The following is a 12,335-nucleotide window of genomic DNA, read 5'->3' on the forward strand; positions in this document are numbered from 1 at the left end:
TCCTATCTCCACCTCCCCTCCTTCTTCTTTAAAAGCTCTTGCTTCATAGAGCCAGAAAAGGGTGGCGATAGAGGGGAAAACATGCAGGTGGGAAGGTGTATGTTTATTTGACCCTGCCATGAAGCACTGAGCGCTTAAGCTTGGTTTGAACAGTCTTTCTGTGCTCAGTCCCTTTATAAGGCACCAAATCCACAGTCGCTGCAGACACTGACTTCGTTGATGTTCCCCTGTATTAGTTGTCGTGTCTCCTGTGCTCAGCTTGTGTTTTTTGTTTTTTCTATTGCAGATAGGTGAAAGGATCAGAGTAATCTTGGACATGGAAGACAAGACCTTGGCCTTCGAGCGTGGCTATGAGTTTTTAGGTGTGGCTTTTAGGGGACTTCCAAAGACCAGTCTATTTCCAGCAGTTTCTGCGGTGTACGGGAACACAGAAGTGACGCTGGTCTACTTAGGGAAGCCGCTGGATGGATGATGCGCCTCCTCCGGTGGATGGCTGTGCATGCGATGGGCAGAAGACGTGACCCGCTCTGTGGGACCCACAGGACCGAAGTGATCAGGGGATCATCCTTCCTTACTCAAGACTTAGAAGGCTTTCCACCTCCTTTCAATGTGATCTGAGAGTCTGTGGGTTGTGGCTGTGTGATGGAGATTATGGTTGTTTTTTTATCTTTTTTATTTTTTATCCCAGTTGTTGACCGTTTGGTATTGTGTTGGTTTGGTGATTGTGCAATGGAAACCAGTGTTCTTAGGTAATGGATGAAGGGGTGAGGGGAGCAATGTGAACTGCTCCTTCTTTCCAGAGCGGGATCTCTTACATGGTGTGTAATGTGGCTTTATTTTTTTACTTTTAGGAACTGTAACCCTATCAGTAATATCTGGTATAGGGTTACTCAATAGTTTTTACCCAAACCCTAGCTGTACCGTCTGGCACAGGGTTATCTGATGGTTTTTATCCATGCCACTGTTTTTAAGCCTCCATTTTTAAGTGGTATCTGTAAGGTACTTTTTTTTTTTTACACAAATTGAGCTGCCATCCCTGCCAGTCTTTACCGATGGCTCACTCAGGTCTGGTTTTGTTAAAGGGAAGTTATAATATCCTTTTTATCATTGACCATGCATCTTGTTTTATGGAGTAAATTCATATCCTCATCTTGTAGGAACATCTAGGGCAAAAGGTTGTGCAGTGTTATGTCTAATGGAGGGAAGCTGTGCCGAATACACATGATACCATGCTTGCGCCACCCCCCACAGGTCAAACACTAGACATAACTGAGCGTTTCACACTTGCCTTGCACGCTCCTTTTAAAGTGAACCGTCACATGATTCATGCTGCCCAACCAATGAGCGGGCAGCATGAATCGGAGGCTGACTGCACAATTGAAGCCAGGTATATTGTTCTCTGAAGTGGTCTGGCATTTTAGAGCGAACATGGCAAGACTAGCTGACCGGGGACCGCAGTAGAGACAAGACTATTTCAATACCGCCCTTGGCCGGCTCTTCCCAGTGCCTCTGCAGGTAATTGACAGGTCTCTCACTATGGTAGAGGCTTGTCAGACACCTGGAGCGGTGCTGGGAGTAGCCGGCCGGGGATCATAGACTAGTGTAGTCTCCGGCCAGCTCTTCGAACTGTATTTCCTCTTAAAATGCCAGAACGTTTAGGAGAAAAATATATATACCTGGCTGCAATTTGTTTTCGCAGCAGGAATCTCACGTCAGGTTCCCTTTCGTGCATGCCATTTGTTCGAAAAGCTACACCTTGTAGTACAATAAATTTCCTTGACCGATAAAGCTGCACTTTGGGACTTTCTTCAGTGTGCATTATAAAAGGATTATGCCTTGGCTGAAAGTGGCTTTTACTTTTGTTACATAAACCACTGCCTTTAGTAATACAATATGTAGCAAAATCCTAAAAACGTGACTGTAGTCTGCCTGCCATGGAGTATCTGTTATTATAATATAATTTTCTCAACCTCCACTAAACGCGACAGATACGGCCTCAGTATAGATATCTGATGGGTTTGTTTGTCTACTGGATTATTATGAGCAATGTTTCTTCTTTAAAGCAACCCCTCCAGACTTCCCCCTTACTGAGGCCCATTCCTCTTAATGCATGAGACAGTTTTGTTTTTTGTATCCTATAACCATTCTGCCTTTTTGTTATACAGGAAATCTGCTCTCCAATCTCTAGCTTACTAGTGATCATGTGATGACTTGTCTTCATACACAGCAGCCAATCAGAAGGGGCAGCGCTGCAGCAGGAGGGATAGCAGAAGCCTGAACCAATGATGAGACAGAGGGCGTGTCTCAGACTACCTCAGATTCCCTTAAGTCACTGTAGCTAAAATGTAGTCATAGATCATAGTTCTGCCCTAGTGAAAAGGTAAAATGCTGTCAAAAAGCAAAATGTACTAAAATTAAATTTCAGGTAATTTTCCTTGTAGGTACAGAGTTGAATAACTGTTTTGAGAATACGAACTGGACAGTTGCTTTTAAAATGGCTGTCCAAGACTTTGCCAGAGGGACAGGAAAATGGAGCCAAAAGCAATGAACAACGTTTCTAATACGTCTTGTCTTCTGTGTAGGAGGTGCATAGGGAATGCCCACTGGGCACTGAACCTGCAGCTTTATAAGGGAGTGTCAGACAAAACAGGTTTTGAAAGATGCAAAACAGGAACACCCCTTAATTGTGAGGTCCTGATGGGTTATGGCAGCCGGGAGCCTGATTTGACATTTCTCAGAATACAAACTGTTTTTCATAGACCGTGATTTCTAGTATTTCAGTATGTAGTACAAGCAGTCAGCTGAGGTTCACATCCTCAACGGGCTGTGTCCATAAAAAGTCCATTCTATCAAAATATAAAATTAACCCATTTTGGTAAAATCCATAAAAGTGGGGAATAAAAAAATCAAAACACAATATTTTTGTTGCTGCCAATCCTGTTTTCCAGTACATTGATTGGTAAAATGAATAGTGTCCTGTGTACCTAGAAATCCTCCTGCAAAAAAAAAAGCTCCCACGCTATGAAATGTAGTAGCACGTAGCCTTTAATAAAAGGACTTAAACTACGATGGCGAAATCATGGCACTGGGCTGTGCGCTAATACTTTCATTGCACCCTTTTTTAATTGATTTTTCACCTGTTTAATTTCTGGGTTTTACCTACAACATATGGGATTAGCATTCCTGCACTGCTAGTTTGACTAGTTAGGCATTAAAAGCCTTTAGGGCGAGCAAAATAGCTGCTTTAGCCAAAACCTGTTTTCACTGTCAGGAGTACTGAAATGAGAATTTCTAGAAGTGGTATCTAAAAGTCACTTTTTATTTAAAGTGTAGTATTATCTTAACTTGTAAGTCTGTGGATCTTCTTCACTGCTTGTCTATAACAGCTGTCCCCATAGACTGGCAACTCACTGCTGCAAGATGTTACCGAAAAACTGGCTTCTAATATTTTATAAGTCAGATATAGATTATGGTGTGTTTGTTTTTTTTCTTGATAATTTTGAAGTATCTTGGGGGGAGGGGGTAAAGAGGGGTCATAAACCACAAGATATATTAATGGCTCATGCCATTATTTTAATGTTAAGTAAGTTGGAGTGAAAAAGAAGTGTAAAGATGCGCCCTGTAATACATATAACTATGTATGGAGGCATGAAGTGCTGTCAGACCTCTTTTTCCACCTGGCTATAGGTGAATAGTTTGACAACAGAATGTTTATTACCTTTTTCCCACCCAAAAAACTAATTCTCCAGTCCCCTGATCCATTGTGGTACATGCACGTGGTGGTTATCAGGCGGGTTCCGGAGCACTTAATGCTAAAAACTATGAACGTATGCACTTCAGAGTCATATGGTCAGTCTTTTTGAGAGTTTTTCTTAGTCCTATAAAATACAAGGTGTTGAATATGGCGCCTCCATGCTTTTAGAATGGTTGCTTGATTTAGAAAATCAGTGTTCAAAAACTTAATCCAGGAAATGATAGTCTATAAAAGTGCACATGGGGTTTCACTTTTTTAGGAACCTCGCCTTAAAGGGAATCTGTCAGCAGGTTTGTTATGTGATATAACAGCAGGATGATGTAGGGGCAGAGACCCTGTTTTCAGCAATGTCACTTAGTTTACTGAGTGCAGCAGTTATGATACCGCTGCAGCGAGAAAACCGACTATGAATGCTGAGCCCTCTGTAACCCACCCACACTGCTGATTGCAGCTTTCTGTGTACACTGCATAGTGACAGAAATCTGCCAAGTCGCACAACGTTGTTCAGCGAGGACCATTGGACCAGATTGCTGGCGCATTACTTCTACTAAATCTTCCCAGTTAGTCCAACCATGGCCCCACCAGACCTAACAGGCATGAGACTGATGGTACAAACAGGAGATTATCATTACAGGACAATCAGTGTTTTATTGAAACATTTGCAGTAGTTGTTGTTTTATCCCCTACATCATGGTTCTATCAGCTTACATAGCAAAAAGCTGCTCTGCGCTGTCCTTTAGGTGTTTGTACATCTAGCGGACCCTGCATGTGTGTGTATTGAGCACTGAGTACTTAGACTTTTTTTTTTTTGGGGGGGGGGATGGATTCTTAAACCTATATTAGCAGTTACATAGTTACTAGAACTGCACTAACTTTCAGTTTGCAATTTCCATTCCTTCACTCATGTTACTCCCCTAATGTGCAGTTTGTAGCCTGGCTGAAGCTTAAGTTTTTTTCTCTTGGGATTACCTCTTCCTGTAATATAGGCTGGGTAAATGCAAGGTGCTGAGGTTTCATGAAAGGTTGTCCACTGCTATATTATTGATGACCTATTGTTAGGATAGGTCATCAATGTTTGGTCGAGGTCCAACACCCAGCAGTTCTCAGTGGCTGCTGCTGCTGGAACTACTTAATTATGGAACTGCTCCGTCTTCTGATAGTGGCTGCGGCAGGGTATTCAAATCAATATCAGAAGACAGAGCAGCTCTGTAATTGAGCTGTTATGACCAGCAGCCACCGAGAAAAGCTGATCTGCGTGGGTGTCGTACCTAGACCGATCAGGCATTGATGACTTCTAGGAAGAGGCCATTAATGATAAAGTAGTAGACAACCTCTTTAATTCCTATATCAGCACAGCTTCTATCCTGCAAATTTCTTCATGTGTTTTTTTCTGTAGTATTTTTCTCTGCCCTCAGAGGCTTTCTTCTCTCCAAATTGTGGACATGGGTGTACGTCCCTTTCCTGTTTCCATCTCTAACCCAGAAAGGAGGTGGGCGCAGGGAGTGATCAGGAGCTCTAATGTATTTGTAACATTTTTGCATAGCACTCAGTGGCTACAAAATGGTAGTATAATTTTAGTGGGATTTGGAACGTTTCTGAACTCTGCATTTAAGAAGCAAACAAACAAAATCTGTGCAAAAGTGTATATGACCTCTATAATTACCCCTGTCATGGCGCTGCAGAAAAAAATTTAACATTTGCTACTCTGTTGCCAATGGACTACAGCTAATTGTTAGAGGCACCTGCAAAAGGGTGGTGGTCTACCCTTTTTAACCAAAATACTTATTGCGGGGTCACACCACCCAATTTTTTATTTAATTTTGTTAAACCTTTTTGAGAAGGGCATTTTGGGTGTTTTTTAATCGAATGTGCTGACTATGCCTAAGGAATATTAATGCTGGTTTAATTACCCCATAATGGTAATTGCACATGTTTAATGGAGGCAGAGAATGTAATAATTAACATGCATATATGTGATGTACATATAGAGAACCTGCATTTTATGGAAGTCTTAAATATTTAATAGGAGCTGCATGTAAATTAGCGGTGTTGAAATTGTATCCTCCTCCGAACGCTTGAATTTTATGAATTTATCATTAGCCCCAAGAAAAAAAGTATTATATAGGGAAGCTGCTCTACAGAATAATCAGGCTTGGTTAACTTTACAAAACTTTGTATTGAATTGTTAAATGCAGCCATGCAATAAGATAATGGCAGAAAAAAGCCTTAGTGTTACAGTGGGTGGCATTACAGTAAACTCACCTAGACAGCATGGCCAACTCTGGGACCTCTGAACGGCTTTGACCAAGTCTTTGGTGCACAGTGTTGCATTTTAAGTTCCACAACATTGTTCAGCGAGGAACATTGCACCAGATTGCTGGCACATTACTTTCAGTAAATCTTCCCAGTTAGGTCTGGTGGAGACTGACTCAGTAATATGTCATGCGAGGAGACTGGGCACCACTTATTTCACATTGACTCCAGGGTCCATGAGAAAAACCAATGCGAAACTTGTCATTGGTGGCTACTGTATGGGTATAATATATAGATTTCCAGGTAATACTGATGACTTATTCCTAATTCTTTTGAGGTGCTTTTAATGTCTTTCGTGGAGTCTGTGTCCATTTTGGTGGAGTCGGAATAAAATTTTTCATAAGAATTTGGGAAAGTTATGAAATGTCCTATTCCTGAGCTAAGGGTCTAGACTTTTAGCGGAGATGAATCTGTGTTACAGTAAATTCATCACTTAAACATGAGCCATGTATGAGGGAGTTGGAGGTTTGGCTTACCGACTCCACAGCCCTGGTGTAGAGGGTAATGGCGTAGACCTATGATGAGCCCACTATATTATGCATGGTTACCAATTCTTTGTTAGAAAAATAAATGATAATGGTTTCAAGTAAAAGAAATGGCACTTTAAGGAATGTTCATGTGCAGAAGATGCATTTCCTTTTCCCATTATAGTATTAAAATTCTGCGTCATTGACTATTAGTAAAATGGTAGCAGTCAGGCTCTAAATGTACCCAACTTGTAACACTCCAACAAAGTTCTCCCAATTATAGAAGGTGTAACTGCTCATCTGCTGGGTACAACACACACAGAAGACCCCAGAAATGTCAGTTCCTGTGTACAGGCTAATTCTCCCCTCAGCAGAACGTTCCTTATCCTCTTTCATAAGCGTTTACTATGCTTATCTCTGCTTTCTTGATAACTTATTTTGTATATACCTCATCTTTGCTCTTATCTGTAAATGAGCCGGTATAGACTCAAGTTCAAGGTTGAAAATGATCTGGAAAATTTCAAGAGAATTTTGTGATTTCTAGGTCTGTTCACAAAAGCCATAATCGTGTACTGAATCCAAACAACCCCATCGTACCCCCATTACCTAGTTGGTGATTTTGAGATTTTCATTGTTTTGACTGTTGGAATAGCACTGTACACTTCGCTAACAGCCCACTCGAAAGCTGAGGCGTCGCACTATCCTTACTTTACTAACAACATCTCCTTTTCCCATCATTTCTTTTACTGGGTATGTTCCCAATCCTCACATGTGGTTTTATCCTTTTAGACTCCATTTTGATTCCAGGCTTTATTCCTCTTTGCTAGTAGTCCCCCAAGTTTTCTTAGAGTCATGAGCCGAACCCAGAGCCCCCATAACGGTTGACATCAGAAATCGCACCAAGGCAGAATACTTGCATCTGTGGGATCCCACCTTGCCCCCATTTTGTATTCTCTGATCCATCCCTCTCGCAGTCCTATAGCATCCAGCTTCAAGCCCCCTCTCTATCTGGTAGGATGATACTATCTCCAACCCCAAGGCTGGTATAAGCACCTCCAGATCTGTTCTTCTGTACAGGGCTACTCAAGTCACCACCTGAAGACCTGCCCTTCATGGGTGTCTACTAGATCTGGTGCTAGTGCACATAGCCACGAGCCACATATGGGCCGCTGAGCCACAGGTTGAGGATCTCTGATGTATCAGTACAAACTCGCATGACCAGCTGGAACCAGTCAGCCAGTCCCATCTCTGCCTGCTGAGATGGTACATTAGTTTATTATTTCTACTCTAGTATCTTCGATAATCTATTAAGTATACAGTCAGAATGTAGATCACAATTCAACCTCCCTAACTGACAAGAGAAGTGCAGTAATCATCATTATGTTTGATATTAGATTCTCTCCTGTGGATAACTGCAGAGGTACATTCCATGCAGTTTCATTTCTGTACAGGACGTTCTATTGACTGAGATGGTGAACTCTATCAGAACACTAAAAGCCTTGTAATTCCTAGGTGGGGTCACACTGAGATCACATGACCTAACTGAGTACACCAAACATTTCCAGAGAGAGGCACCATTTAATAAGGTAATACCAGCTTAAAGGGGTAATCCTATCCCAATATGTAGTAGGTATAATAATATTAGCAAATGCCTCCAATTAGAAATGTAGTATAGTATTTTTGATTCACATTTCTATGTCACTTACTTCATGTGCAGGTATTGCGGGACCTTGGGTATCCACGGTTACGACCACTGGCAGCTAGATAACCGTCACTATATCAGTGGATTTAACCATGCATACCTAAGGTCCTGGAATGCCTGCACATGAGGAAAGAGATATATCAAATCAGAAACACTATACTACATTTCTAATTGGAGGTATTTGCTAATATTATTACACCTACTACATATTGGGATAGGATCTTGGAGATGGTAATACCCCTTTAATTTACTTATATGGACTACTGACACAAAGAACTGAAAACAAGATGGGGGTAGTCTGGTTTATAAACGGAGAAGGGCCACGGCCCCACTATCAGTATTCGGTCAGTATTTTTTTCCAGGAGTGGGTGATAAATGCAGAATTGGTGACTTGTTTCTATTATACCTTTTCTCTGATTGTTCCTCACCTGGTTTTGGCTCCCACTCCTGAGAAAAAATACTGACTGAATACTGATAGTGGGGCCATGGCCTAAGACTTTCTGTTGACCAGAGCAGGTACTAGCTGTCCCTCACTAGATTACAGCATACTGATGTGGGTTTTGACAGCAATAATTTGCCAAAGCATAAAAGTAAGATGTGAAATACTCCTACATTTTGCAGACTATGCCGCTAAAGCTGTCACCTCTCTGGACAGGTCTGTTTTGCTAAATGCCTGTATTCCACATACTATAAGGTTTCTGGAGCATTTAGTCAAATAGACCTGTCATGAGAGCAGACACGTCCTCGTTAAATACAATTTTTTTTTTTTTTTTTTTTACGGATTAGAGTCCCCCTCCCCCAGTCTCATTTGATGCCACTATTTGGCCTCCAGTATTCATCCTTTTCTCATTAGTAACACCTCTTTACTTGCCTGAAGGAGCTTAATCTGTATAGGGAGAATATTGTCTACCATTGCTACTGCCAATCTCCAGGGAACATGTTCGCATTAAGTAAAAGATGAAAATCCCAGATTTATAATTTTACCCTCCCAGTAGATTTTATGGGATTATGGAGTTTCATGCAGAAGGTGATGGGATCCCCTGACACTTCAGAGGTCCTGTTCTGAGATGCCAAAATGACATCAAACTACACCTGGATTTAATAGTGTAAGAAAATATCCACAAGAGCCTCCCTAATTCACCTTGTCTATGGAAAATGTTCTAACCCCCATTATTATATATGGAATGATGTGCAAGCCAGTTTTATTTGGAATTGTTTTGGTTTTTTTCTTCGCATATATTGCATGGATTTTGTGATGTGTAGGAATTTTGGCTATTTTTCTGCAAATAGAAAGATGAATAATCTAGCTGATCCCTAAACCTGTGTGTGAGGTGCATGTCCTGATTACTGGAGAAGAAGAGCTCTGCTCCCGGGTGACTCTGTTACAGAAGCTGCTTATGTGGCGTTCACATTCTGGACTCTGGGGACCTTCATGTAATCAGCTGCTGTCGGTCGGGTGATGGACTTTTACCAATAATCGGTGGCGTTGGTACTTTCTGCCCTTTGCAGACATGTAAAGAATTTTGGCTTGTGACCTTCTTTACTTGGGAACCGGAGTTCATTAACTCGACACAAGATCAGTCCTGATGAACTGATAGGAAAAATGTAAATATGTGTGTGTGTGTGTATATATATATATATATATATATATATATTTATTATTCATGCCTTATGTTTATTTAAAGGGAAACTCTGGAAGGCCAAGCTGCGACTTGAAGGCTGGAAAGTAATGAATCCTCTTAAGTCTATATTAGGTCACTCCGCCAACACCCACAATCCTGCTCATGCAGGGTCTCCAATCTTTCTACATTTTAATATATCTACACTTTTTTTTTTTCCACTATGACACAAGTCTGATTCTAAGCTTCAGTGGCAGAATTTGGAGGATGAAATCTGTGGACACCTCATTGGATAGGGTAAAAGCATCCTTCCATTTTGAAAAAGCACAGCATGTTCTCATGTTCATACTGCGTTTTTTTTCCACTCTTGTGAAGGAAACCTAAGGCTATTCGTGGCCACATGTTCCCTGTAGCTGTTTACTATGGAGACTCCATATATATTCCTGTCTACAATTGATGCTGCTGGGTGAGTATACCTCCATGATAGTCTGTTTGGAGAATTGGCACAATCCCCCGCCCATCCTTGGGTGCTATTGGCTCCATACAGCTCGGAGGTTGGCCACACGTGAATGAGGTCAAATTTCTTAACTTTTGCTCTTACATTGACCAATTTAAATTAGTGTTTTTTTGCATTTATGGTGTGGTTTTTTTTTTTTTTCATTTTTACTCTTTTCGATACATTACTATGGAATGCACTCAGTGTGTTCGATCCTCTTACTTTGTAAGGTCCATCATGGGATTATAGACTTTCCCGCTCCTTTTTATTCATCCTTTTGAGACATGTAATTGATGTTGGAAATCTTATTTATCTTGCTGTACCAAAATGTGAAAACTATATTCTATATAACCTGGTACATTTACTATATGTAACACAGGCAGACCTTTTACAGATCTTTTTGTTCATGTAGTCCAGGCAATGATATATTGATTGTTAACTCTTTTCAGATGTACTTGAGTTTATTAAAACCTGTAAAGCCATGGGAGGTCACGGACTATGAAGGGGAGGTCTGGGTGCAATATACTCCTGAGCGTATTGTCTTTGGTGTTAGAAGAACTTAAATTAACAAGCTCACCAGATTTTCTGCAGTTTGGAATCTATCCGGAGCATGAGACCTTGCCGTTGCCCACGGTTGAATTGTCCTAATCGAAGGGGCAGCTCGTGATGGTAAATTCCATTGTTAATTTAGAGCAGTGCTTCCCAAACTCCAATCCTCACGGCCCCCAACAGGTCATGTTTTCAGGATTTGCTTTAGTATTGCCCAGGTGGTAGAAGTATAAAGGCATCAGGAGTTCTCTTACCTGTGCAATACTATGGAAATCCTGAAAATGTAACCTGTTGGGGGGCCGTGAGGACCGGAGTTTGGGAAACACTGATTTTAGATCATGTTATAATCCACATCCACCAACGCGGTTCAACTTTTTCTGTATGACTATGAATGATCCATACATTTTCAAATGTATTTGGCTTATGTTTTTAATATTGTCCCACGTAACTTGTTCCCTTATCCTATCTGCTATGAACCAATGAATCGATCATTTAGTTAAGTATAAAATATATACAATAAAGGGATGCGTCAAGGGGAACCTGGTTCTGGTCTGTCACCGTTTATTCTGAATAGTTTAGAAATTGTATGCTTGAACAAGACCAACAAAGCACTTTTTTACTGTTGGGCTGGAATCCCGTGTGGATTTTGCTGCATGTTGAGCCATTTTGGATGAAAAATGGGAGACCTAGATCATTGTCCTCTTTAGAACTTTCCTTACCATTGGAGTTACTCTGGACTTTGGCTAAACTGCAAGTACAAACTGCATCAAAAATCATACGCAATTCTACTTTCAAACTACTCAGTCTGGGCCCTGTCTTGCCATTTTCTTGCTTCTTCTGGTATTGACTATGGCGTTCGATGACGGTGGAATCCTTTTACTCAGTTGCCCGATGAACTTTGTATTAGTTTTGGTAAGACATAACTGCTGTAAAATTGTCTTTTAATAAACTCTGATCTTAAGTTCCTTGTCTGAGTTTATTAATCACTCTAATGTTATAACTGGCAAGTTGCTTAACAATGACCTCATTGGAATCTGTCATCTGATTCATGCTTCTCAAACCGTGGGCAGCATGAATCAGAGCCTGGCGCCACGGTTGCAGTCAGGTATAGTTTCTCTGAAACGTTCCAGTGGTTCAGAGAAAATATACTATATGGTACGTGCACGCAATGTCTTTTTAGACCTTTGCTTACCTGTCGACTTTTTCAGGCAAAAGACTCTTAAGTGCACCCTCCCTCTTAAATAAAAAAGAAGTATCTGTGCCCTTCGATGAAGTCAGGGTTGTCAATCAGAGGGGGGGGGCACTTAAATGTTGGGCCTCGCCAAAGGAGCACCATTATTATGGATTTCATGCTGCACATCCAAATATGTCATATAGAATGATTCAAAGAGCATGGTGCATAATTTTAGCCTCAGTATTCTTAACCAAGAAAATA

At 41.0% G+C, this 12,335-nt stretch overlaps 1 protein-coding gene across 1 annotated transcript in view; it reads left to right on the forward strand.

The window, feature by feature from the left end:
• FBXO45 (F-box protein 45) overlaps positions 1-11,861 on the forward strand; it is an 18,424-nt gene extending 6,563 nt beyond the window's left edge. Inside the window, exon 3 of the mRNA XM_073674360.1 lies at positions 287-11,861. Coding sequence (XP_073530461.1) covers positions 287-472 — 186 coding nt within the window. The 3' untranslated portion in view covers positions 473-11,861. The remainder of the gene's footprint in view (positions 1-286) is intronic.
• The last annotated feature ends 474 nt before the right edge of the window (positions 11,862-12,335 follow it).

This window comes from Phyllobates terribilis, unplaced genomic scaffold (genome assembly GCF_046119375.1).
Source record: "Phyllobates terribilis strain yellow unplaced genomic scaffold, ASM4611937v1 Scaffold_3__8_contigs__length_932513732, whole genome shotgun sequence".
NCBI classification, from domain to species: Eukaryota; Metazoa; Chordata; class Amphibia; order Anura; family Dendrobatidae; genus Phyllobates; species Phyllobates terribilis.